We start from the raw sequence: 26,708 nt of genomic DNA, 5'->3' as shown, positions 1-26,708 counted from the left end.
GCCCTAGTCTCTGAGCTGATGCCTGTGGGAGCAGGAGATGGTGATCTGGCCTCACTGAAAGAGGTGGCCTGGACCTTTCTCCTATCAGAGATGTTACCATCTGACCTTCTGCCCTTTGCCGTTCTCTTTTTTCTTTATTTACTTATCTTTCATTTATTTATTGGCTCTAAAATGGGCTGGGGGGTCTGATATTTTCAACTTCAGTTTTATCAAAATAGCTTGACAACCAGAGCAGATGTGTGTCTGATGCTAGCAAAACCTGTGACTGGAACATGGGGAAGCTGGTCTCCAGCTGAGGTTGGTTTACAAAACTTGAAATTTCCCCAGGAAGAGAGTTGAGCACTAATCGTTCAGACATTTATTGAGCACCGGTATTTGTCAGGTAAGTCTAGGAGCTAGGGATGTAGTACTAAATAAAATGGATAAAACCTTTGTCCTCATGGAGCACATTACAAAGGGAGAAAAAAATAAACAATATAAATATATTTTATAGTATGTCAGTGACAAGTACCTTGAAGGAATACAAAAGGAGAAGTGAAAGGTAGGGAATTGGGGGGATTGGTTGGAAATGTGTAGAATTTTAAATGAAGTGGTCAGAAAAGGTGACATTTTAGTGAAATTTGAAAGAAGTGACGGACTGAGCCATGGCGCTGTCTGGAGGAAGAGCCTCCCTGGCCATGTGAACAGCATGTGCAAAGGCCCTGAAGTGGAAACATGCCTGTCATGTTCAAGGATCAGCAGAGAGGCTCCATATGGCTGGAACTGAGGGAATGATAGAGAAAACAGTGAGAGGAGAGTTTGAAGAAGTAATAGGTGGTGGGTATGTGTGTGAAAGACAAAAGGGGTATGTGTCTCAGATGCGCCTGTAGTCCATGAGGCCATGGTAGAGATTTTGGCTCTTATTCTGAGGTAAGACAGGGAACCATTGGAGGATTTTGGACCAGAGTACCACTGTCTAACTTAGACTGTAATGGGATCATTCTGCCTGTTGCTGAACTGGGTTGTCGAGAGCAGTGTGGAAGCAGCTTTGGTAGCAATTGCAATAAGATGTGATAGTGGGGGGCACCTGGGTGGCTCAGTCGTGAAGTGTCTGCCTTCAGCTCAGGTCCTGCTGGGGATAGAGCCCCACATCAGGCTCCCTGCTCAGCAGGAAGCTTGATTTCTCCCTCCCACTCCCCCTGCTTGTGTTCTCTCTCTCTCTCTCTCTCTCTCTCTCTCTCTCTGTCAAATTATAAAAAAAAAAAAAAAAGTGATAGTGGCATGGGGCCTGGTAGCAGTGATGGCGCTGGTGAATAGCCGCTTTATGAACTCTGGATTCAGGGTTTTGAAGGGGCAGAGGGTGGGAGGTTGGGGTACCAGGTGGTGGGTATTATAGAGGGCACGGATTGCATGGAGCACTGGGTATGGTACAAAAATAATGAATACTTTTATGCTGAAAATAAATTAAAAATAAATTTAAAAAGGGACGCCTGGGTGGCTCAGTTGGTTAAGCAGCTGCCTTCGGCTCAGGTCATGATCCCAGCGTTCTGGGATCAAGTCCCACATCGGGCTCCTTGGGAGCCTGCTTCTCCCTCTGCCTCTGCCTGCCATTCTGTCTGCCTGTGCTCGCTCTCTCCCCCTCTCTCTCTCTGATAAATAAATAAAATCTTTAAAAAAAATTAATTACAAAAAATGAATTCTGGATTCATTTGGAAGGTAAATCCCATAGGATCTGCTGATAGATTAGATGTGGAATATGAGTGTGTGTATTGTCAAGGATAACTGAGTTTTTGGCCTGAAACTCTGTTAAAGTTATTGATAATGAACTAGCTAATGAAAACTGCAGATGAGCCAGTTGCAGGATGGGGGGAAGCAGAAGGTCAGTTTTTATTATGTTAAGTTTGAGCTGCCTGTTAGGTGTATTCAAGTTCAAGTTCAGATATTGATTAGGCAGTTTGGGTATATGAGCTGAGCGTTCACTGGAGAGGTTGGGCCTTGGGGGTGTAAACTTGTGAGTTGTCAGTATGTAGATGGTATTTAAAGCCTTGACACTGGATGAACTCACCAAAGAGGCGAGATAGCATGGGGAGGGGGAGGTAGCAGGCCCAACCCTGGGGCCCCCGAGTCATAAAGGAAAGTGAGAGGAAGAAGAACCAACAAAGGAGACAGATGGAACAGGAGGGGAGTAGAGGGGAAAGCAGAGTGTGTGGCATCCTGGAATCCAGGGGAAGAAAGTGTTTCAAGGAAGAGGGGGTGATGAACAGTATCAAATGCTCGTCAGAGTGAGATTTGTATTTGACAGGAGGATCACTGCATCTTCTGTCAGCAGGACCTAACATGCTCAGGCATCCAAGACCATTGCTGAATCCTATCATTCCTTGCCTAACTTCATCTGCTCCTTTCCCTTCCAAGTCCTTGCCTTTAGCCAGGTAGGGGTTCTCACAAACTCCTGAACATGCCTGCTTGTTTTGTCTTTGGGTAACTCACCCTTCTCTCAGCATCTTAAATTTCTTATTTATAAATGGATTATCTTGAGAATTAAATGAGGGGGGCTGTAAACCATTTAGCACAGAGCCTGCACCCCAGTCAGTGTTGCTGGTGATTTAGTCTCTATCTGCTCCTTTTATGCTGGCATCTTGTGGGTCTTCTCCAGGTTACCCTCAGTCCTTCCTTTCCACATGTGACCCATCTTTTCCCATCCAGAAAGCACTTCTTCATCTTCCCTAGACGTTCCCCCAAGTCTCAGAACCCTCTTCTGAGCAGTGGTGGTACTTACGTGGAAGGCATGATTGCTCTATTGTTCACCTGCAGTCCTTTACTTGGTCTCTGCGTCTGTACAAGCCCAGCGGGAAGACTATCCTTTGTCTCCTGTGGGCATGCTGCTGTGGGGGGCACAGTCCCGGTCCCAGAGTTGACGGTTCCTCACACTGTTACACATGATGAATGGATGACTCCAACACTTGACAGAGCTTCAGAAAGTGTTTCCATTGTATAGATGGGAAAACGGAGATCTCAGGGGGCCTCATTCTAGTCTTTGGCCTCATTCTCTTCCTGATTAATTTAAATATTATTCAGAAGAAACCCCTATTACTTTGCTTTTTCCAGTCCAGAGGAACTTTTCTTTCTCTTGACAGCAGATCTTTCCAAGCATTACTTTCTGTAGATAGTTGAGAACTGATTCTAGAATTAGTTTCTAAAGATTCAGTGCTAATAGAAGAACATTTGCATGTGGCATGTGCCTGCTTTTACTTCTTTTTCATTTTGAGGCTTTAAATGTTAGTGGGTCTCAGGAGATTGATTTTGGCTAAGTACTTTTCATCCAAATCCCAGGAGGCCCATAACTCAGCAAGCTCATCCAAACAGGCTTTCACTAGGCATGTTACCAAACTTGACATTCCTCTTGACCAAACTGGATGGACTGGTCCTAAAATAACCTGTAATTCAATGTTTGAGGGGCCCTGCAGGGATATGGGGCAACACATTTCATTTATCCTTTCGCTTGGAGTGTGTGTGATTCTGCCAGGGCTTCATTCAGAGGAGAAGTTGCGTTGCTGGACTGAGTGGAACCTGTGGGATCTCAGTATGGGGCAAGAGTAGAGAGAGAGTGTCAGTGCTACATTTTCTAGCTATTTGACTCCAGAGAAATGCCTTGGTCTCTCTGGACTTTACTTTTCCTCATCTGTAAACTTGTGGTATTATCAATACCTTTTCCACAGATTATTGTTTGGATTAAATGTGAAGTTCTTTACATAGTGTCTGGCTCATAGAGCATATCTGCCTGCCATTACTGCTGCCACTGCCACCTTTGTTCTGAATTTCATGCCAAGCCCAAAGAAGAGCACAGCTTATTTTCTCATAGTTATTAAACCAATTTAAAAGAGCCTGTTTGAGTTTGGTGGCCAGGTTGTCTCAGAGAGAAAGTCTGAAGTCTGGTTTCTCTACTACTGAGTCACCTTTTTGTCTTCAAGCTGGCCTCACTTCTATAAAGTGAACTTTAGGGCTTACCTGTGAGGACCTTTTCCTTTTTGAAAGAAGACTGTCAGACAGGTGAGCAGTGGTGAGCAATGGCTGGGTGGTGAATAGAATCATTGTCTCTATTATAAACTCTAAGCTTCATGGGGTAGGGACACAATCCAGAGCATGGCACAGAGTAGGGGAATATTTGTGAATGAATCAACCTATGCCTTTGAAATAGAACTGAAACCGCCAAACATGAGGTGATTAAAGTTTCACTTTTTTTTTTTTTAAAGATTTTATTTATTTATTCATGAGACACAGAGAGGCAGAGGGAGAAGCAAGCCCAGTGTGGAACTGTATCCCAGGACCCTGGGATCATGACCTAAGCCAAAGACAGATACTTAACCAACTGAGCAGCCCAAGCACCCTCTTACTAACTTATCCTTAACTGTTCTTGAGCTAACATGTGCCTGGAGCAGGTTTCTGAACAGGTTTCTTCATCAGGCAAGAGTTTAACAGTGATAGTTTTATAATTTTTTTTTTTTTTTAAGATTTAATTTATTTGAGGGACGCCTGGGTGGCTCAGTTGGTTAAGCGGCTGCCTTCGGCTCAGGTCATGATCCCAGCGTCCTGGGATTGAGTCCCACATCGGGCTCCTTGCTTGGCAGGGAGCCTGCTTCTCCCTCTGCCTCTGCCTGCCACTCTGTCTGCCTGTGCTTGCTCTCGCTTCTCTCTCTATGTCAAATAAATAAAATAAAAAATCTTAAAAAAAACAAAAAAAAAAACAAAAAAAAAGATTTAATTTATTTGAGAGAGAGCATTGTGTGCATGTAGGCACCAGCAGGGGGAGGGGCAGAAAGAGAAGGAAAAGCAAACTCCCCGCTGAGCAGAGAGCCCAATGCAGGGTTCCATCCCAAGACCCTGAGATCATGACCTGAGCCAAAGGCAGATGGTTAACCAACTGAGCCACCCAGGTACCCAGCAGTGATGGTTTTAAACAGCACTGAAGTTGGAAGCTACCAACAGACTTTCAGGGCTCATTTTTCCCTGCCCAGATGTCCTTGAATTCAGAGATGAGTATTGACAGCTGGATCAGACCTTGCCAAATGTCTTCTTCCCCTTTCCCTTCCCTAAAACTGCTTCTCTGGCTGATCTCACAATACCGATTGTCTCTCTTGGAAACTCACTGAGTGCCAGCGGTATGCAGCACATTGTGCTAGCGCCACCAACTTCTTGCCTCTCAACCAAGTGCAGAGCCTGGGTTGCTCTGGCATGAATCACTGCCCTGAGACTAGAAACGTTCTTTCCTTGGTCTTTGGCAGGCCATTTGGGGAATTGTTTGGCTTGTTACTGTTTTCCTTCCTACTGAAGACCTAATAAGGTTTGGTAGTCCAGGCTGCATTCTGAATTTGTTTTGTCTTTTCTCTTGGAAATGTCTTTTTTCATTCTCAGAGAATGATCATGCTCCATTTTCTCTTGTTTGATACCCTGGAAGAACACTCATTGGTGGGGAAATGGATTTCTCATCATAGAAGGTGAGATGTGGGAGGGAGTTTATCTGTCATTTAATAGACTGGAACTGTTGTCCTGTGGAACTGTGGGTGGTCTGAAGGGCCCCTGGTGAAGAGGGGGACTTGGGCGTAGTGGAGTGAGCTAGGCCCTAAGTCCTCCACTCTTATGTCAGCTAAGTAATTCTGGTTTTGTTTTAAACAGTTTGAAAGCAAGAAGAGGCTTGAAAAGCCATTGACCTGGTTGAATTCTCTTGTTTGACAATTAGAAAAAAGTAAAGCCCAGAGATAGAGGGATTTACCCTGCATCACACAACTGTTGGTAGCAAAGCTAGATTTCCTGGCAGCTGTCTTGGAGTTGGATCAGCCTTACTTTCAATTTTGTTGAAAGTTAACCACGCACGGAGGCTTGTGTCCCTGTTCTGCCCCATCGGCACTCTCTGCTCTCATCAAGGAGTCCTCTTATCTTGATCTGTTACAAGCTCTGGTTATTTTATCTTCTCTGGGAACCTGAGTCTTCATCCACAGTCAGTATGGAATCTGCTTCAGATTCTTTCTGCCCCTCCCTCTGCTCATAGCTTTCTCTCTTTCAAATAAATAGATAAAATCTTTAAAATAAATAAATAAATAAATTCTTAGAAGCCAAGTTATTGGGTCAAAGGGTCAGCACCTTTGCAATTCTGGTGGCTGTTGCCACATTGGTGTAGAAGTTGTAGACTTTCATTAGCATGACATCAGGGTATCTCTTTTCCCACATCAGCACCAACATGAAATGTCATCAGACTTTTGGGCTAATGGATGGTATTTCATTGTAGTATCAATTTCTCTTATTATTCCTCTTATATCTCTTAAAGCTTAAACCATTCGTCTTCATTTTCTGTAACACACCACATCCTTTGCCATTCTCCTATTTTTAGTACTTTCTATGTATTTTTTAAAAATTTTTATTTATCCATTTATGAGAAAGAGAGCACGAATAGGGGGAGGGGAAGAGGAAGAGGGAGAAGCAGGCTCGCTGGATGCAGGACTCGATCCCAGGACCCTGGGATCATGACCTGAGCTGAAGGCAGCCACTTAACCCACTGAGCCATCCAGGAGTCCCATAGGTACTTTTTATGTATTAAGGAAAATAGGCTATTGTGTGAGATGTGATGGAAATTTATGTGTGTGTCTATCATGTCTTTTTTAAAAAGATTTTATTTATTTGAGAGAGAGAGAGAATGAGAGAGAGCATGAGAAGAGAGGGAGAAGCAGACTCCCCGCTGAGCAGGGAGCCCATGCAGGACCCAATCCCAGGACTCCAGGATCATGACCTGAGCCAAAGGCAGTCACCCAACCAACTGAGCCACTCAGGCACCCTTGTCTTTCGTTTTTTATTATGATTTGGCCATACAGGAAAACTTAATTTTTATGTAATCAGACTCACAGATTTTTAAAGACTTCTGGATTTAATGTCATACTCAGAAAGGCTTTGTTTCCTCTGGATTATATAGTTTTCCATTTTTCTTCTTCAGCATTGAGTTTTATTTTATTTAAAAAAAAATTCAATTATTTGAATTGACTTTTTTGGTGGCTCAGTCAGTTAAGCATCTGCCTTCAGCCAAAGTCATGATCCCAGGGTCTTGGAAAGCAGGGAACCTGCTTCTCCATCTTCCTCTGCCTGCTATTGCCACTGCTTGTATGTGCATGGTCTCTATAGAATAAAAAAATAAAATCTTAATAAATAGATAGAAATGAAAAAATTTTTAATATTTGTATGACTTATACCAAGGGATATGTGAGCTCTTGAGTGTACCAGTCTGGCCAGAATCTGCATCAAGATGCAGATCATGGGGCACTGGAGTGGCACAGTGGGTTAAGCGTCTGCCTTCGGCTCAGGTCATGATCTCAGGGTCCTGGGATGGAGCTCCATGCTGGGCTCTCTGCTCAGCAGGGAACCTGCTTCCTCCCCCCACCTCTGCCTGCATCTCTGCCTACTTGTGGTCTCTTTCTCTGTCAAATAAATAAATAAAATCTTTTTTTTTTTTTTTTTTAAAGATTTTTTATTTATTTATTTGACAGAGAGAGATCACAAGTAGACAGAGAGGCAGGCAGAGAGAGAGAGAGGGAAGCAGGCTCCTTGCTGAGCAGAGAGCCCGATGCGGGCCTCGATCCCAGGACCCTGAGATCATGACCTGAGCCGAAGGCAGCGGCTTAACCCACTGAGCCACCCAGGCGCCCTAAATAAATAAAATCTTAAAAAAAAAAAAAAAGATGCAGATCATTTCCATCACCCCTAGAGTTCTTTTGTGCCCCATTCAGTCCTTCTCAAACACATCCACTGATCAGACTTCTACCTCTTCTTCTTATCCTAGAATTTCATGTAAATGGAACCCCACAATTTTTTTTTTTTAAGATTTATTTATTTATTTCACAGACAGAACACAAGCAGGGGGAGCAGCAGGGAGAGGGAGAAACAGGCTCTCTACTGAGCAGAGAGCCTGATGCTGGCCTAGATTCCAGGACCCCGGGACCACTACCTGAGCCAGAGGCAGATACCTAACCCACTGAGCCACCCAGGGGCCCTGGAACTCCATGATATTTATAATATCAGCATGCTTTCATTCCCACATTGTCCCCTATCAGAAGAACAGTGAACTAAGTAAAGAGCAAGTGCTGCTGTCCCCATTTTCAAGAGAAGAATTGGGTCATAGAGGTGAATTAAACCAACAGCAAGCAGTTCAGTATTCTTTGCTTTAAAATTATTGTTGGGGCACCTGCTGGCTCAGTTGGTAGAGTACGCAGCTATTCATCTCAGGGTTTTGAGTTCAAGCCCCACATTGGGCATGAAGCCTACCTAAAAAATAAAAATGATAAAGATAAAATAATTATTGTTATCACTAGAAATTTTGAGGTCTTGGAGAAAAGTTGAAATATATTCAATATTTATTTTCTTAATGTACTTTTTATAGATTAAATTCAATTTATTTGTTTAAAACACAGAGTTTCTGGGGCGCTTGGGTGGCTCAGTGGGTTAAAGCCTCTGCCTTCAGCTCAGGTCATGATCCCAGGGTCCTGGGATCGAGCCCTGCATCGGGCTCTCTGCTCTGCAGCGAAGCCTGCTTCCCTTCCTCTCTCTGCCTGCCTCTCTGCCTGCTTGTGACCTCTGTCTGTCAAATAAATAATAAAATCTTTAAAAAACAAAACAAAACAAAAAAAACACAGAGTTTCTTTATCTCTTGTTCTTAGAACTACATGTAGATATGTGAGGACCTCACAAATTTAAAAAGTGTTGAGGACTTTATTTCCTTACGTCTAACTCCAGTAGCTAAAATTCAAAGTCTTTAGCTGGGGATATTTTTATGATTTTTTTCCCCTTCCATTATCTTCCTAGGACCTCATTTTTCCACTCTTAGATTACATTACATCTTTGTCCTAGCCAGTGTGTCAGTGATTCTCACTAGGGGCTTCTTTATAATTCTAGAAAACATAAAACTACTCTATTTCAGGCTTATTACTCAGTTTCTTTACTTTAAGCCTAGTGGCAGGGGAAAACAGGAGCATCAGTAGGATTTTTATTTTTATTTTTTTAAGTAAGATTAATAGGGGGTACCTGGGTGGCTCAGTCGTTGGGCCTCTGCCTTCGGCTCAGGTCATGATCCCAGGGTCCTGGGATTGAACCCTGCATCAGGGTCCCTGCACGGCAAGAAGCCTGCTTCTCCCTCTCCCACTCCCCCTGCTTCTGTTCCCTCTCTCACTGTGTCTCTCTCTGTTAAATAAATAAATAAAACAATTTTTTTTTAAAATCTTTAAAATAAAAATAAAGTAAGATTAAATAGGGACTGGTCTGGGATTATAAGATCAAAGTGAGAAGGTAGATTTAAATGAAGGACAGCATCAGTGGCTCATTAGTGACAAAACCAGTCCTTTTAGGTGTGGGTTTTAGTTTAGACTCTCCCTCCCCCTGAGGTGATCCTTAGCCCGTAAACGCTGAAAGTGAGGAGTATCCCAGCCCAGAATGCTGTCTCCTTAGCAAAAATGACTTATCACACTGGCCAGAGCAGTTTGCAAACCAAAAATTCCCCAATTGTTCCTTTTTAGAATGTGTCCCGTCACTTCCAAAGATGGAATCCAAACCCTAGGCTTTTTCTTGCCTGAACTGGTTGCATGCTTCCAGGTGTGGCTCATGTATACATTAGAGTCACCAAACAAGGTCTTAGCCTCTTCAGCCTCCATTAGTGGGCACACAGTGTATGGCGATAGCTGAGCAGTGCCAGGGAACGCACCCGTCTTTCCTGTAGCATCCTTTAAGTCTGATCCTTTAGGCTGAACTGTAGGGTTTTTTTCACTCCTGCAGAGAGGATGAAACATCTCTTGCACTAACCAAGAGTAACTTCAGAGAAAGGACACAGGAGATAGCCATCCAAGGCAGGTCACCCAGGTGTGATCTTCCACAGTGTAATGAGGTTTTTAAAATCTGTGCTCTGGGTGGCTTGGCAAAAGCATTTTCACTTCTCCCTACTTCCCCTTCCTCCTCCACTTTAATTTCCTGTATGTGAAACAGCTTCAGAGGGATACGATTTCTGCATCATCAGTCCCATTGGGCCCTCTGCAGAGGGTTATGTGAGATAGATACTGCAGAGAAAAGAAGCAGCCAGCGCTCACGCTGGGTAGCAGTGTAAGTTGCAAGTAGTTGCTTAGCATCTGTAAAAGGAAGAGTGTCATCAAAGCTTAACGCTATAGGGGTATCAGCAGTCTGTGGTGGTCTGATTAGCTGACCCTGCTCTGTTGCTTTTTTTAATCCCCCCAAAAGAAGCTACCCACGCTTTCTCCACCTGGGCAGGTACATACATCTCAAATCTGTCCCCAGGTGATTGTGTTCTGGGAATTTAGGACCCCGAGATGTTGTATTGTGCCTGCAGATAAGGGCAAAGCCCCTGAGAGCCTCCACTATTGGAGAAGGAAGAATCTCTGGGCATCATTAAAGTTAGACATCTAAGGTAGTTTTTACCTTTTTTTCACTTCGATTTCCTTCTAGATTTAACAACAGAGGGGTTTATATGTTACTGTGATTCTTTTGGTCTAAAATTTTTAGCCCCTTTTGTTTTCTTGATCCCTCTTAGACTAAACTTATCTTATCTTTGAGAAATGGCATACTTTTATTTTGGATACCCCTTCCAGTTGTGCTCTCACACCTATGATTCCTGAAGTCATACAGCCTTTTGCTGTGTGGCAGACATCCTGTTATCTTGTTGATCTGCTCATTCACAGCACTCCAAAAAGAACCTCTAGGTTGGGGAGATTTCTCTGAGAAAATGGCTGAATGTGTACTCAAAAGAAAATGATTTTCACTGTAAGTGAATTCCTTTAGGAAACAAATGCTGAAGAGTTACATAACAGAGCTGTCAGCAAGCCGAGACTCTCCAGGATGGTCATTGGCCCCTTTTCATTTCTTTTAACAACTATCAACTCAACACTGGCCATGTGCAGAACCCTAGGCCAGTTATGAAGGGGGAGGGTGGACAGAGCCATGGACTAGGCTGACGTGGGTTCTCCCTTTGTGGATCTGTCCACAGGCCTGACTCTTGCTGTCAGGCCCTACAAGATAGAGTCCCTACCATGGGTCTCCCATCATCAGACACAGCAGTCTCTTCTTTTTCCTGCATCTCCCACAGAAAAGTGCCATCATCCCTTTTCAACCTTGCAAAGCAAAGGATAATAGAATTGTGTCTTTTCCTTTGTGCTGTTCTGTCAGTGAAGCCTTTATTCTCTAGTCCAGTGGGATCCACAGAGGATTTAAGGCAGCCCCAAGACAGCACATACTTGTTTCCCATTGATCACTGAGACAGAATCTATTGGGTGGCTCAGTTGGGGAACAGCTGCTTTGCCATCTTGCTGTGAATACCAGCTTAGTCTGGAGAATTCACTTGGGCTAGAGAGGAGCCATGTCAGTTTTGTTTCCAGAGACTTTTTTTTTTTAAAGATTTTATTTATTTATTTGTCAGGGAAGAGCGAGAGCACACACAAACAGGCAGAGTGCCAAGCAGAGCAGGCAGAGGGAGAAGCAGGCTTCCGGCTGAGTAAGGAGCCCAATGTAGGACTCCATCCCAGGATTCTGGGATCATGAGCTGAGCCGAAGGCAGCTGCTTAACCAACTGAGTCACTCAAGTGCCCCTCCAGAGACTTTTTGAATGATCCTTGACCTCTCACATCCATCCCACCAGTAATCTCCATCTTGCTCCCACCTAGTAGTAATGTACTGAAAGAAGATGTTAACAGGTTCTGTGGAGGTTTAAATTAATTAATTAGTTCCAAGGTTTTATTTAAATTCTAGTTAGTTAGCATACAGTGTTTTCATACAAAATACTTACAGTGTTTAGCATACAGTTGTTTTCAGGAGTAGAATTTAATGATTCATCGCTTACATATAACACCTAGTGCTCATCACAAGTGCCCTTGTTGGGTTCTATGTTTCAGTCTCTTCAGTAGAGGCAACAGAAGGGACAAAAGTGAGGGAATTTTTCCATTCAAATGTCTATATTTTTGGATTGTTTGGTTTTCTGTACCATGTGAGACTACAGGTAGGACTGGGCAGTTATCATTGAAAGTCTTAGGGTTTTTATATTGAGTCCTTAGGCACTATCAGGGCTCGGTCCTCCCTTTCAGATGGGAGAAGCAGAATTCCTTTGTTAATAGAATACAGTTGCTGAGGTCAGGCAGCCCTGAGATGGTCTCCCAGTCTAACCATTTACAAGTCATGTGACTATGGGCAAGTTACTTAATCCTGAGCCTCAGTTTCCTCCTCTGTAAAATATTCTTCAAACCAGCCACCTGATTAGTGGGATTAAATGAAACAACGTTGATAAACCTCTTGGCTGTAATAGGGACTCAGTAAGTGTAACTTTTTAAAAAAGATTTTATTTATTTATTTGATAGAGAGATAGAGAGAACAAGTAGGCAGAGCAGCAGGCAGAGGGAGAGGGAGGAGCAGATCCCAGGACCCTGGGATCATGACCTGAGCCAAAGGCAGATGCTTAACAACATAGACACCCAGGTGTCCCAGTAAGTGATAACTTCTTAAATGTTAGAACCACCCCTGGAGCCTCTGCCATGTATCCGGGGTACTCGGCCCCTGTGGAGCTTCTTTAATCTTTCATCAGTTGGTCAAGAGGAACTACTGAAGGTACATAGTGGATGCTCTGTAAACCGTGAATGAATGAGGGGGCCTTGATACTTTCTTTGTTCTCTTGCCTTAGAATAGCACTTTACACTGTGACTTTTGCACTGGGAGATGTCCTGAGAGATGCTTTGAGGAAACTGGCCAGTTAGATTTGGGGAATGCTATAGAGTCTACAGTATGTAGATGGATTCTAGCCTTCTCTAGAGAGGAATAGTGCATATTGCTATTAGAGAAGTTTGGAAAAGTTGGGGAGAGAAGAAACCTCCCTCCCTGGCTTTCCAAATTTGGCCTTTTCCAAGCTCATTTGACTATATGGGGGTAACGATAGTACTTCCGTGAGGCTGTGATGAGGCTATAATGGGGTAACTCGCACGAAGCACTTAGAACAGTGCTGGGTGGGGTAAGCACACAGAGGCTGTAACTAAGTGCTTTTTAATCTGTGGACTTTGCAGAGTATCTAGCCATTCCCTTATATATTTTTTAAGACTTTATTTATCCATTTGACGGAGAGAGCACAAGCAGAGGGAGCGGTAGATGGAGGGGGAGAAGCAGACTTCCTGTGGAGCAGGGAGCCTGATGCAGGGCTGCATTCCAGGACCCTCGGATCATGACCTGAGCCGAAGGCACACACTCAACTGACTGAGCCCCCCAAGTGCCCCATTATTAATGGGCATTAAAGTTATTTCTGATGGTGTATTGTATGGACAGTGCTGTAGGAAAACCCTACCATCTGTGCCGGTATTTCTGTGGGAGAGAGTCCTATAAGTAGAACTGCTGGGTCAAAGGATACGCACATTAAAAAATTTGGTGGATCCCTCAGAATTACCTTCCAAAAGCTGAGCCTATTATTTAACAGCTCATTTGCCCCATAGAGAGCTAAGAAGCTATCTTCCCATACCACGTGTGTGTTGGATCCTGCCTTCGTCCTGTGCTCCGTGACTGAAAATGGAGCTGACACAACAGAAAGTCACCCCTCTCTTCTGTCTTGCAGAGTCCGGCCACAGATAAGGGACCAAAATGACTGACTCAAAGTATTTCACCACGACCAAGAAAGGTACTCTTTGTTTCATTGTGGGTCCTGTCCTACCCTTTCCTGGCTCCATCCTTCTGCCTTCTCCCTGCCAGGATGGGCTTTGGGGGCAGGGGTGGCAGCCTGGGAGCAAGTAACGGGAATTACCCAGAGCACCTTTAACCTTGTGGATCCAGAACATTGAAGAGTTGATGGTATAAGAAATTGACTACTACTTTTTAGAACTCAGGAAGGGAAGAGCATTAGCTCCAAATGGAGAGGGAGGAAGCCCCCTTTTGTTCTGAATGGCCTTTTTAAATGTTTTTTCTGGAGGAAAGAAAGCACACAATCCTTTCAGTAACCCCACAGTGATGTGTGTGTGTATGTGTGTGTATGTCTGGTCTTTATCCACAGGCACATGTTTTACGTGGTCAGAGTCAGAATTTATATCCTGTTTTTCATTTGACATTATCCTAAACATTTCCCCACAGTTGTATCTACTCAGTGTTAGTCTGCTGAGTTGATGCACTGAAATTTGCTCAGCTCATCTTCTGTTATAGGGCATTGTGGTTGTTTCTGCTTTCTGAGAAGTAGAGGTGGTTGTAGTGGCTGATGAATGTGCTTTAACCCTGTCAAGTGTCTTCCTGACGGGCCCTCCCTCCCTCCCTCCTTCCTTCCTTCCTTCCTTCCAAGCCAGATCAACACATGCCTGCTGACCAGATGAAAAGAGGCTGTTGAGGCAGCTGAGCCAGGACCTGCAATCTCCTCTTCCCCTTATTGAGCACATCTTTATTGTTGTAGCTTTCTTGCAGTTAAGCAGAGAAGACAGTCTGTTAAATAGTAATCATACTAAAGGTGGTGGGTGCTATGGTAAGGGAAGTGCAGGGGGCCGTGGGCGGACCTTGGATGGAGCTAGCTGGTTAAAAGGGAAGGGTAGAAAGGGGAGCAGAGCACTTACTCTGCCCAGGGTATGCCCAGGGAAGGAAGACTCCTGGGCACAAGTTACTCAAGAGTGTGATAGAAGGAGAGTTGGAGAGTACAGGACTGGAGAGGGTGAACCTAGTGCTAAGTGAGTTGAGGTGTCAGTGGTGGGGTTTTTGTGAGTTTTCTTTTGAGGAGAATATAGAGGGATGCCTGAGTCCAAATCAGACATCAGTGATGGTTTTAAGCAAGAGAAAATCCAAGGCAGTTTCTAGTAAAGAATTGAAGAAGGTGAAGATTGGGGGGAGGCAAAGGGACCAGTACCACAGCTCCCATGAGAGATGATGGTGTCTGAGCTGGGGAGAGGGGTGGGGTGGGGTGTAGCATTGTGGGTAGAGTAAATCGGATGCTTTATATGAGATTGAGGAGGTAGGCTTGGTGAGTGATTTGATTTGGGGCCCAGTAGAGGAAAGAGACATTTTGGAAACAGGCAGATCCCAGGTTTACCTCATCAGTCTTCTTAGAACTGAAATGACTCCATCAATTGATGGTCGTTATATTGAATGTGACCAAACACTTTGAGCAAAGCTCTGCAACAGGATCCAGGGTCAAAGTCATCATGGTCTATTAGATCCTGCAGCAGGGAGACATGGCTCCCTCAGTCTCTTGGAGGGGAAGGGCATATGTTCCTCTAGTCCTGCAGAAGTCAAGTCTGAACTGCAAGGTCTGCAGATTCCTCTTTGCTCTGTTGAGCAATATCCTCATGGTGGCCTTGCCCTGGGCCGTACTGTGTGATTGTTCTTAATTAACTTTGTTTGCTCTCTGTCATCTCAAGTTCTTTCCCGACACATTGTTAAGTCATGATAAAAACCTGCAAGTTTTCTTTTTCTCACTGTAAATCCGCCTAGAACTTCCTCAGCACTTCCCCCCTACATGACAATCTTTGCTTTATTCCCACCCCAAATAACTTGAGAGGGAAGTTTGGGACCCTTTCTGTAAAAGAGTAATCCAAGCCAAGGGTCCCATGGCAAATTAATAATAGTAGTGGTCACCTTTAATGCAGGCCACTGAGTGCCAGGCACTGAGATGAGCATTTTACAACTGAGTGTTAAATGAGAGAATTCATTGCCCCAGTTAAAGTAGAGAGAGTACAGATGAAACCACTTCAGAGAAGCAAAGTGATATCCTTGATTGGCATGAGCATATGGGCTTTGAAGCTGGCAGATGTGAATTTAAGTCTTGGCCCTACCTGCTACTAGCAGTGCGTTCTTGGGCAAGTCACAGCCTCCATTTGTTCATCTGTAAAATGGGAGGAAATGCCGAGTTGTCATGAGGATGAAATGAGAAATGGGGGACGGTGTGGCACCTGCCTTAGAAAAAGGCTCAGAAATCCTGGCGGCTCCTGTTTTGAGACGGAGGCCTGTCTCATTCCAAAGTCTGCCCTTGTAACCTGTCATTGGGGTTATCTGGGCCCTGAACAACCCTATTTTCTCTTTGTTTTTTCCAGATTATCAAGTTCTTTTTTTTTTTTTTTAAAGATTTTATTTATTTATTTGTAAGAGAGAGAGTGAGAGCGAGCACAGGCAGACAGAGTGGAAGGCAGAGTCAGAGGGAGAAGCAGGCTCCCTGCGGAGCAAGTAGCCCGATGTGGGACTCGATCCCAGGACGCTGGGATCATGACCTGAGCCGAAGGCAGCTGCTTAACCAACTGAGCCACCCAGGCGTCCCCCAGATTATCAAGTTCTTAAGAAAAGCATATTATGTGCTCAGGCCCTCCTGGGGTAGCTGAATTCCCATTTTCAGAGCTGAGCAACCACTTCTGGCTCAGGAAGTGAAACCCTGAGTGTGCTGTTTTAACTGGGGGTTCTAGGAAAACAGGAAAAGCCAAGTGTGGGAATTGAGCAAATCCTACCCTCTCCCTTCACATCTTCAGTCCCCAGATTCCATCACACACCTCCTTGAGGGCTTCGGGTGAGGGTGGTAGCTGAGGAGAATTTTACTTTCCTCTGAGTGTTTTTAACTGCTTGATGAGCAGGACCTGTTCTCACACTTTTTGTCTGCCTCAGAATCTTTTTTGCTTCTGTAGTTCCCTCTGTTCAGTCCAGCACGGCCTCCACACTGCCCTCCTCAGAGCTGTCCCCCTCTGCTACCTCTGTCACTGAGGCCAAGGACCTAACACGGCCCTCAGCTGGCAGCACAGGGTGTCTTTACCTGCTCCTCCCCTCCCATTCTTCTGGAATTTGGGGACTGGGAATGGCCCTCTGGCAGGGTAGGGGGGTGATCACTCATGCCTGCCTCCTTTTTTAGGGGAGATCTTCGAGCTGAAGGCAGAGCTCAACAGTGACAAGAAGGAGAAGAAGAAGGAGGCGGTAAAGAAAGTGATTGCATCAATGACCGTGGGCAAAGATGTCAGGTGTGCAGGCGCAGGCCTGGTGTCGGCTGGAGCGGGGCTCTGTAGCATGGGTCTAGTTCACATCGCTCCTTGACGGTATCTCTAGGCACCCGTGTCTCCCCTTGCTATGGCTCCCTTTGCAAGCCGCCTTTCCACTCAGAAGGTTTCGTTTACACAGGGGTCCTGTGCTCAGATGCTGCTGGGGTTCAGGGCAGCGGAGTGAGTAGTGAAGTGGGCCAAGTCCAAAAGGCAGGAACCCTGTCAGAAATTCCAGAGGTTTGCTGCCAGCTGGGGAAAACGAACCCAGTATGAGCAGGTGTGGCTTTTTAAAAGAATAAGAAATCTAGATTTTTTCATTTTGAATCGTATTTTTAAGATTGCTAGATGATATTAAACAAACATTGCTATGACGCTGACACACACCTGCAGACGGGATTCATCGGATCTGTCGCCAGTTCACAGCCTCTGGTTTACATCTGACCGCCAGAGCAGCTGATGGGTAGCATTGCCACCTCTCCGCTGCTCACGTTCTTCCCCTGTGTAGACTGTCCCTTTTCCCTTTTCCATTTACAAGCTTGTTTCCCATCTCTGAAAACCCATTCAAGGTCTCCTTGTTGCCTTCCCTCATCACTCCAGCCCACTTCCCTGAATGTGTAGCATTTGTTCTGTGTTCCTGTCACCTGGCACTAATTCTAGACTGTCCTTTTCTGATGTGTACTTGTGTTCACCTGTCCACCATGTCATTAAGTCCCCGGTGACAGGGACTAGATTTTGTAACAACCTAACAGTTGCATAGTATTTGAGAGTATGCAGAAAACTTTCAGGTATGTTTTTCAGCAGTTCCTTACAATTCCCACATTGTACATAAGAATGTGTTTACTGCCAAAGAAACCAGATAAAGAAGGGATATAGGGACTGCCCCCAGTCACATCGTTCATAGCAGAACTAGGACGCAAGTCCAGCCCTTCCAAGGTGTTTCCACTGTGCCTGCATGGTGCCTAGCTCCATGCCTTATAGGCCTGGGCGCTGATGTAGGGCAGCTCCTCATCTGGGTCATATTCCTCCAGACTTCTCCATGGATTGCCCTGTCCTGTTGCCACCTCAGCAAGGGACCTCCTGATAGCACCACAGCAGAGACAGTTCTGCAGAGAGACCTGCTATAGACAGAGTGGCAAAAGGATCAGGCGTCTGCTGGAGAACTGGGCCTCTTCCCAAGTCACATCCTTCCCGGACAAAGCCACTCTTCAAATAGAACACCACTGTCACCTCCTCACAGAGGAAGCATCTTTATTCTTCTGTCTCAAGTGAACTTGTTGTGCTGGTGTGGCAGGCCCATCAGCGGCTCCTCCTCCCCCCACCCCTTTCTTCCTAGTTCTTCATCTTCCAAGGTTATGCATCAATGTCAGCATCAACTGGGTTCCTTCCTAAGGGAGCCCAGGGAGCTCACTTTGACCTCTTGAGTCTCTTTTACCATGTCTTCGACCATTAAGTCACAAGACTTGAGAGGGGAGGTGAAGATTCCAGAGAGAAAAAATTGACCTCTAAGCATATTTCACATCTCAACGGTATTGGGACTCTGGGGTTCTATGTTGGGAAGGGTTCCACCCAGAATAACAGCAGTCATGAGCACAGGTTTTAGAGTCAGACCTGGCTCCTCAGGCAAATTATTTGACATTTATGAGCCTTGGTATTGTTTTCTGTAAAATGAGGATAACACACTGGCTTCTTGGGGCTGTTAATTGAGATCATGCATATAAAACCCTTAGTGCTAAATCCGGCTGTATAGTACATGCTCTGTGCATGCTGGGCTAGTTTTTAGTGGGCAGCTGAGGGACCAGATACCTGAAATATGTTGTCTTCTTTAATTATCACAAGGGCCCTGTGTAATGGGGTTTTGCTGCACCATTCCTGCAGGTGAGCAAACTGAGACATGGGGGGGATGAAGGAATTTCCCCAATTTCATATAGTTAGCAGGCGGCAGAGCTGGGTTTGAGCCGGGTCTGATGGGCTGTAGAGTTGTATATGAATGAACTCTGTAAAAAGAATGGAGGACTTTACTTTTCAAATCACCTTTTGGGTTCCATTGCTACCCATAAGTGTTCATGGTAACAGCATAGCTGGTGTCTTCCCTTTTACTAGGAAGTCCTGTTACTTTTTTTCCCCTTTCTCCCATCCACTGTCCCTATTTCCCCACCCCACCCCCAAACCACCCATTAGCTCTCTGAAAAATCTTCCTTTCTTCAGCCTTACCTACACTCATGCCATTTTGATTTTCCAGTGCCCTCTTCCCCGACGTGGTGAACTGTATGCAGACAGACAACCTGGAGCTGAAAAAGCTGGTGTACTTGTATTTGATGAACTATGCCAAGAGTCAACCCGACATGGCCATCATGGCTGTCAACACCTTTGTGAAGGTGAGAGGGAGCTTGGTCGGAGGAAGGGCATGGGTGTTCACTGCTTCATCTTTCCTTTGTCTCGGGGTGGGAGACTATGGCCCTGAGTAAAAGCACTCAGGCTCCTTTCCAGTCCCTCTGACTCCCAGGCTGAGGGCCTCCTAGTCCTCCAGTAGAGGGCTCCCACTGTCTTAGAAAATCAGTTGCTACAGACCCTGCTAACTCATTCCTGAGTGAGGTAGCCTAAGGCCTGTATTGATCCCCATGTCCCCCCTGGGATGCACCATTGTCCTGCATCCTTTGCCAGGGCAGGATTCAGCAAGAATCTGAGAGCTTCTATGTTCGCCTTCTAGACTTTGCCCCTTTCTGTGTTCTCCATCCAGATTAAGGTGTAAACAGCTACTTGGATGGTCAGTTCTGTGTACCTTTAGAACTTTCCTAACTCCCCTTGCCCTGTCGATGCTCAGATAGAGGCACATGAGGGGTTCTGTGGGTTATGGTGCCGGATGGATGTGGGTTTGAATCATGGCTCTGCTCTGTAACTGGGTGAGCTCCCAGTTTCCCTGGGGGCCTTGGCTGTTTCACCCTGTAAAACAGGAACAGTACTGTATGCCTGCTGTGAGAATTAGAGTCAACAATACACAAAGCCCCAGCACATCATCTGGCAAATGCTAGATGCCTGTACATGGCACTTTTGGTTCTGTCGGCCACAGTTGGTGGGCCGTCTGATATTGCTGAGCCTGCCCCTGCCCCTGGCCGATGGCTCGTTCCCCTCAGGATTGTGAGGATCCCAATCCCCTGATCCGGGCCCTGGCTGTGCGGACCATGGGCTGCATCCGCGTTGACAAGATCACAGAGTACCTGTGTGAGCCACTCCGGAAGTGCCTGAAGGATGAGGACCCGTACGTGCGCAAAACAGCAGCTGTGTGTGTTGCCAAGCTGCATGACATCAATGCCCAGCTGGTAGAGGACCAGGGCTTCCTGGACACCCTTAAAGACCTCATCTCTGACTCGAACCCCATGGTAAGCCAATGCCACCCACCATACCACTTCCACCACCTCCTGGGTTGCTTGGGAATACCTTGGCTTCCTCCTCCACCAGGCACTCCCCAGTTCCTGGAAGTCAGAGCCTTGCCGGGTGGGCTAATTGTCCTCATGCCTATGGTGGTTCGCGCACCATCTTTGGAGGGAGTTAGAACTGGATTCTCCCCTTTGTGCCCTCTCTAACACAAACTGTATTTCCTTTGGTGGGCTGCCTAACCTTCCAGAGCCCTCTTTTTTTCATTAGTAAGATGGATCTAACTCCGTGGCTGGCAGGAGTGCTGTGAGGCTTAAGCTGTGAAGGTAACACAGTGGGCATAAACCAAGACTAGTGTGCTCCTTCCCTTTTCAGTCACTGTCATTGTCACTGTCCATTGGCGGGCTCTGAATGTGAGGTACTTTTCCCTCTTCCCACATCTTTGGGGTTGCAGGGTTGTAGAGGGTCACCCTTGAAGTAGCATAGCCTGGAGGGCAGGGCCTCAGGATGTGTCGCTGGGAGGGGAGCTCCTCTTTTTTCACGTAATAGCAGTTTGAAGGGCAATTCACCAGCCTCTGTTTATTTTTTTATTTTTTAAGATTTTATTTATTTATTTGACAGAGAGAGATCACAAGTAGGCAGAGAGGCAGGCAGAGAGAGAGGAGGAAGCAGGCTCCCTGCTGAGCAGAGAGCCCAATGTGGGACTCGATCCCAGGACCCTGAGATCATGACCTGAGCCGAAGGCAGCGGCTTAACCCACTGAGCCACCCAGGCGCCCCACCAGCCTCTGTTTAAAGTGAAATGCACAGACCCCTCAGCCCAGCCATCCCACTCTGTCCTATGGAAACACTGACCCAGGACTCTGAGTGGCCAATACAAGATTGGCCATTGGAGCACTGTCTGTTATAGGGAAAAGTTGAAAACCCTGCAGAACACACATAAAAACAGCTGCTCTGGTAGAAATGGCTGGAGTGCCCAAGGCTTCACCTGACATCCCCTCTGGACTCCAGCCCCCATTTGTTTCCATGGCCTGCAGAGCTCTGCAAGAATCTTCTAGCTCCAAGAAGCACACTTGACACTCCCTGAAGTGAGCTCTTGTAGCCAGTAGGCAGGGGCTATGTGTTGGGTAGCTAGGAATATTTTCTGTTGCCAGGCATTTGGAGCTGGATCTTTCTTTTGTTTCTTTTGTTTGCCCTCTTTTTTTCCCTCCCACACTGGGGAAGGGGCCCTTAACATTCATTCTGCTTTATAGCTGAGTTAGTAGGGTGAGTGCTCAGAGTGGGTCTCCATGCTGCAGGACCTACTCGTTGGGTCCTGTCATTTCAGGATATTCAACCTCTGACCTGCCAGCATGAATAGTCCCAATGTCCCTTGGCCCGAGCGACACCCCCAGCCTATATCCCTTCTACCCTCTCAAACAGGTGGTGGCAAATGCAGTGGCTGCCCTCTCAGAGATCGCTGAGTCTCACCCCAGCAGCAACCTGCTTGATCTGAACCCACAGTCCATTAATAAGCTGCTGACAGCCCTGAACGAGTGCACCGAGTGGGGCCAGATCTTCATCCTCGACTGCCTAGCCAACTATACACCCAAGGATGACCGGGAGGCCCAGAGGTGAGCAGGCTGCTCCTTGCTTGCCAACCTAGTGGAACCTGGTCCTTGCAGAGCTCCAGCCATGAGCTGGGCCTCAGATCTCTGCTGGGCCCTTTGCCAGGGCCTTGCCCCACAGACCATCCTCAAGGGAAGCCAGAGCCAGGCAGTCACCTTTCTGCTCAGCATGGTACAGACAGAACAGAAGCCAGAGTCCGATCTGGTTGTTGACAAAGACCCCAGTCATCTTGGGCTGAGTAAAGGAGGTGGATAGCACCAGAGTCACCATTCGTTGGATTCTTCCTGGGTGGCTGGGGCTCTGCCAAGTGCTTCCTATCCATTAGATGCTCCTTAAAGCACCTCTGTGAAAGCTGCCCCATCATTGCCCACATTTTACAGGTAAGGAAAGACTGGTTTAGAAGGTGGATGAACTCATGCAGGTCACCCGGCTGGGACTCCCTGACCTTTGGTCATAACCAACATAATACCTTGCCCCTTTTGAATGCCCTTTCAATGCGGGGGATGTGGGGGGAGGGCCTTAACACTGACCCAGTATTTATTAACTACCATACATGGTGCTTAGGGCTTTGTATACATTGTCTTATGTAACCCTGGGAAGATACCACCATCATCTCCATGTTCTAGATGAGAAAACTGAGACTTAGAGTGGTTTTAACCTGTTGGGGTCAATTATCAAGCACCAGAATCAGAATCTAGGTTCTCTTACAGAAAACATGCTCTCTCAGTAACTAAAACCAGGGTGTTGCCCTTGTCTTTCTCTCCTGTTTTCCCTTTTGGAATGGACCCCAGCATCTGCGAGCGGGTCACTCCCAGGCTCTCCCACGCGAACTCTGCTGTGGTGCTCTCTGCTGTGAAGGTGCTGATGAAGTTCATGGAGATGTTGTCCAAGGACCTGGACTACTATGGCACGCTGCTCAAGAAACTGGCCCCACCCCTGGTCACGCTGCTGTCGGCCGAGCCGGAGCTGCAGTATGTGGCCCTGCGCAACATCAACCTCATTGTGCAGAAAAGGTACCCGGACTGCCACATGCACGCACAGTGCCCCTGGTGTGGCGGGGAGGAGGGATGGCTCCTCCTGGGAGCAGGACACTAAAGGGAAAGTGACCTGTCGCTGTGTAGGGAGTCTCAGGAACTTAACCCAGAAGTCTTAACCACAGGCAGCTTTGTCCCCTTGGGGGACATTTGGAAATATCTGGAGACATTTTTGGTTGTCTGACTTTGGGGGTGCTATTGGCACCTCATGGGCAGAGGCCAAGGGTGCTGCCCAACGTCCTACAGCATGCAGGACAGCTTTCACCCCCAGGGACCATCCTGCCCAAACTGTCAGTAGTGCTGAGGGTGAGAAACCGTGGCTTAGCCTGCCGAGGTAGCAGATGAGGTCAAGAGCAGCGTGGTGCTGCTTAACTGCAAACAAGGGATGGCTCCACAGTCCACAGAACCTCCTGAAGCAGGGTGTAAGATTCTGTGTGTATATTTTTCCTCAGGACAGAGGCTATAGCATTAGTCAAATTCTCTGAGGTCAGAGGACTCCAGAGTGGTGAGATGCAGCAGACTTCTCATTGGCCTTGGGCCTGAGGAGGGGTATGCGAGAGTCAAATGCCCGTATCCGGCGGCGCCTGGGTAGATAAGTCAGTTAAGCGTCTAATGCTTGATCTCAGTTCAGGTCTTACTCTCAGGATTGTGAGTTCAAGCCCCGCATTGGGCTCCACACTGGGCATAGACCCTACTTTAAAAAAATAAAAAATAAAAAGGAGGAAGCCCATTTCCACTGGCCCCATGGGAACAGCCACAGCTCTAAGCCACTGCTCCTAAGAGAAGGTGCCTGATACCCAAGATAGGTAGAGTTGAAAAACAGCAGTGTCGGGGCGCCTGGGTGGCTCAGTGGGTTAAGCCGCTGCCTTCGGCTCAGGTCATGATCTCAGGGTCCTGGGATCGAGTCCCGCATCCGGCTCTCTGCTCAGCAGGGAGCCTGCTTCCCTCTCTCTCTCTGCCTGCCTCTCCATCTACTTGTGATTTCTCTCTGTCAAATAAATAAATAAATCTTTAAAAAAAAAAAAAAAAAAAAAAAAAAAAAAAAAAGAAAAACAGCAGTGTCAGTCTGAGGGGCCCAGGATAGGAGGGGTTCTCTGGAAGTCCAGCAAACAGTGGGGCTGGTCTCTGGAGTTTTCCTCCCAGCCTTTTTGGTCAGATGGCTCACTCAGCAGCCAACTCCTCCTTGCTGGGTGCAAAGAACAGGGCCTCTTGTAGACATTCTTTTTTGGAAGACAGCACTTCTCCCTGTCCTTGTAGCATCATTCCAGCTCTTAGGGCACTCCTGGGGGCCCAGAAATTTCAGTGGAGTCCTAGCAGTTGTGAAGGTTTGGGAGGTAAATTTGGGAAAGCTTTTTGAGTGCCTAAGCAGAGCCACGAGACGAGGGATTCATTTCTAGTTGTGGGTGGGATTTAATAAGATGTAGTGACCTATAGATCCCGATCAGTGTGAAGGGCTCCCTGTGCTATATTTAACATGGCAAATCTCTTAAGAAGTTGACCGTGTTGCTCAGGCACCATCTGGCCCAGTCCCCACATAGTTGGGCAGCTTTTGCCAGGTCCTGATTGCAGAAACCATGTCTCCTCCGCCCCCGGCTTGGGACCTTGTCTCCCCGACCAGGCATAGCAAAGGCTCCTTGCTTTGCCGGGACCTCCCTGCAGTTTACACAGCAGCACTGAGTCCTACCTAAGTAGGATCTCTCCTTTTTCTCTGCTGTGTCTTCTCCCCTCCTCACCGCCTACCCTCATTCTTTTCCTTTCTTCAGTTCTAGAAAGGGCAGAGAAGTAGGAGTTGAGGGTGGTGACTCTCGATTCCATCCTTATTAGCACTAGATGTGTGACCTGGTGCAAGGCCCTCCACCTTCAGCTTTCCTCATCTAAGAAAATCGGTGGACGGTACCAGTCGAGGGAAGAGCAGCAACACTGGTGACAGTGCCACATAGCAGGTGCCTTCCCTGAGGCAGGCCTCGATCCTAATAGCTGCTTCCCATCTAACTTACAACAGCCCTGTGATGTAGACATCTGTTGGGATCCCTGGGATGACCCCCACGCTCAGAGATTCATTAGAAGGGCTCGTGGGAGTCAGCATATAGTTGTTTTCACGGCTTAGATTTAGTATGGCTGTAGTAACACAGGTAGAGTCGAGGAATCCATGTACAGGCTTCCTTATGGACCGTCCTCCCATGAAGGGGGTCACATAGAGTGCAGTCATCCCCGAACAGCAAGGTGCAACAACATGTGTGTAATTTTTCTGTCTGGGGATGCCTATTGGAGACTCTCCGTACCCTGGGTTTTTACTGGGGACTGATCACATAGTCACCTTCCAGAATTTCAGACTCCTAGAAGGAAAGCAGATACTCAACATAGATCATACAAACAGTCTAGGCATAGTTAGCCACCTTTATCATTTAGGGAACAGTGAGAACACTCCCGAAAACAGAGTTCCCAGATGCCAGGCCTTTCTAAGACTGGAGACTGAGGCCTGCAGTGGTAACACTTCCTACGTGGTGTCATTCTAATTGCATGAGTGAGGAAGCAGAGGCCCAAGGTCACAAGCTGGGACTATGGAGGTCTGATTCTCATGCCCGTCGCCTGCTGCCTGCTCCCTCTCAAATAGGAGCACTGTCTTGCTCATATTCCCTCTTCCCATCCTGGGATCTGGTTGGACATACAATGGCGAGTCCGTGGACCCTCACAGAGGAACATGCAGCCATGGTAGTGATTGCCTTCACAGGTGTCAGGATCTACTTCAGACCCCAGAAATGCCCCAGTAATTTGGGGTTTTCTCACAGAGAAAGGGTTTTCTCACAGGGCTTATGCTTTGATTTTTGCTCTTTGGACAATCCTATCTTGCCACCAGGCCTGAGATCCTGAAGCACGAAATGAAGGTCTTCTTTGTGAAATACAATGACCCCATCTACGTGAAGCTGGAGAAGCTGGACATCATGATCCGTCTGGCCTCCCAGGCCAACATCGCCCAGGTCAGCAGAGGGCTGTAGCCAGGGCCATGAGCTTTGGTGTTGGGCAGCAACACCACCACCAAGCTGTGGTCTCTGAGCGGCCTGACAGTTCATCTCACGACGAGCACTTAGCACAGGGCTCTGTAAGCAAGCACTCAACAATTTTAACTGGTATTTTTATGATTAAAGCCTTTATTCTCCCAACTATTACTTATTATCCTATTATCCATCCACTGAAAAGTAGTAGTTAGGAGGCCGTGCTAGCTAGCACAGCCTAAACAGAGGATGTCCAGTCCTGTCAACTAGTTCTTCCCTGCTTTCCTCTTGGGGCATCTGATAGCTCTCTCCTTCCCTTGGCCCTTCTTCCTCGAGCTGGAGGCAGAATCCCACCTTTTAGGGGTCCGTGCGTATCCATTGAGCAGGCATGTTGGTTACCCTGGGAGATCCACTTCTCCCCAACCCCATCTTCTCTGTTTGGGCCACAGGTCCTGGCGGAGCTGAAAGAGTATGCAACAGAGGTGGATGTGGACTTCGTACGGAAGGCTGTGCGAGCCATTGGGCGCTGTGCCATCAAGGTGGAGGTGAGGCTCTGGGACTCTGTCCTCTGTAGGGGGAGAGGGAGGGAAAGGAAGCTGAAACCAGGAAACCAGTCTGATTCTAGCAGAATATGCCAGCTATTCCTGGTTCAGGAAGGCCTGAGTCACTGCTGGAGGCCCCAAGGCACCCATTTTGCAGATCTGATTGGGTTCCTTTTCTCTCTCTGATCACCTTTAG

At 46.8% G+C, this 26,708-nt stretch overlaps 1 protein-coding gene across 3 annotated transcripts in view; it reads left to right on the top strand.

Annotated features, from left to right (window-relative positions):
- The window catches only part of AP1B1 (adaptor related protein complex 1 subunit beta 1), a 53,887-nt gene that overhangs the window by 5,775 nt on the left and 21,404 nt on the right, over window positions 1-26,708 (top strand). For all 3 annotated transcript variants that reach the window (XM_059408772.1, XM_059408769.1, XM_059408771.1), the window contains exons 2-9: window positions 13,595-13,657; window positions 16,841-16,946; window positions 19,204-19,339; window positions 20,096-20,341; window positions 21,758-21,948; window positions 22,735-22,956; window positions 25,835-25,955; window positions 26,420-26,515. In XM_059408772.1, coding sequence (XP_059264755.1) covers window positions 13,621-13,657; window positions 16,841-16,946; window positions 19,204-19,339; window positions 20,096-20,341; window positions 21,758-21,948; window positions 22,735-22,956; window positions 25,835-25,955; window positions 26,420-26,515 — 1,155 coding nt within the window. In that variant the 5' untranslated portion in view covers window positions 13,595-13,620. The remainder of the gene's footprint in view (window positions 1-13,594; window positions 13,658-16,840; window positions 16,947-19,203; window positions 19,340-20,095; window positions 20,342-21,757; window positions 21,949-22,734; window positions 22,957-25,834; window positions 25,956-26,419; window positions 26,516-26,708) is intronic.

The sequence above is a fragment of the Mustela nigripes genome, chromosome 8, assembly GCF_022355385.1.
Source record: "Mustela nigripes isolate SB6536 chromosome 8, MUSNIG.SB6536, whole genome shotgun sequence".
Taxonomy (NCBI): Eukaryota; Metazoa; Chordata; class Mammalia; order Carnivora; family Mustelidae; genus Mustela; species Mustela nigripes.
Note: the sequence above shows the minus strand (reverse complement) of the source record. Positions and strands in the feature narration are given on the sequence as shown.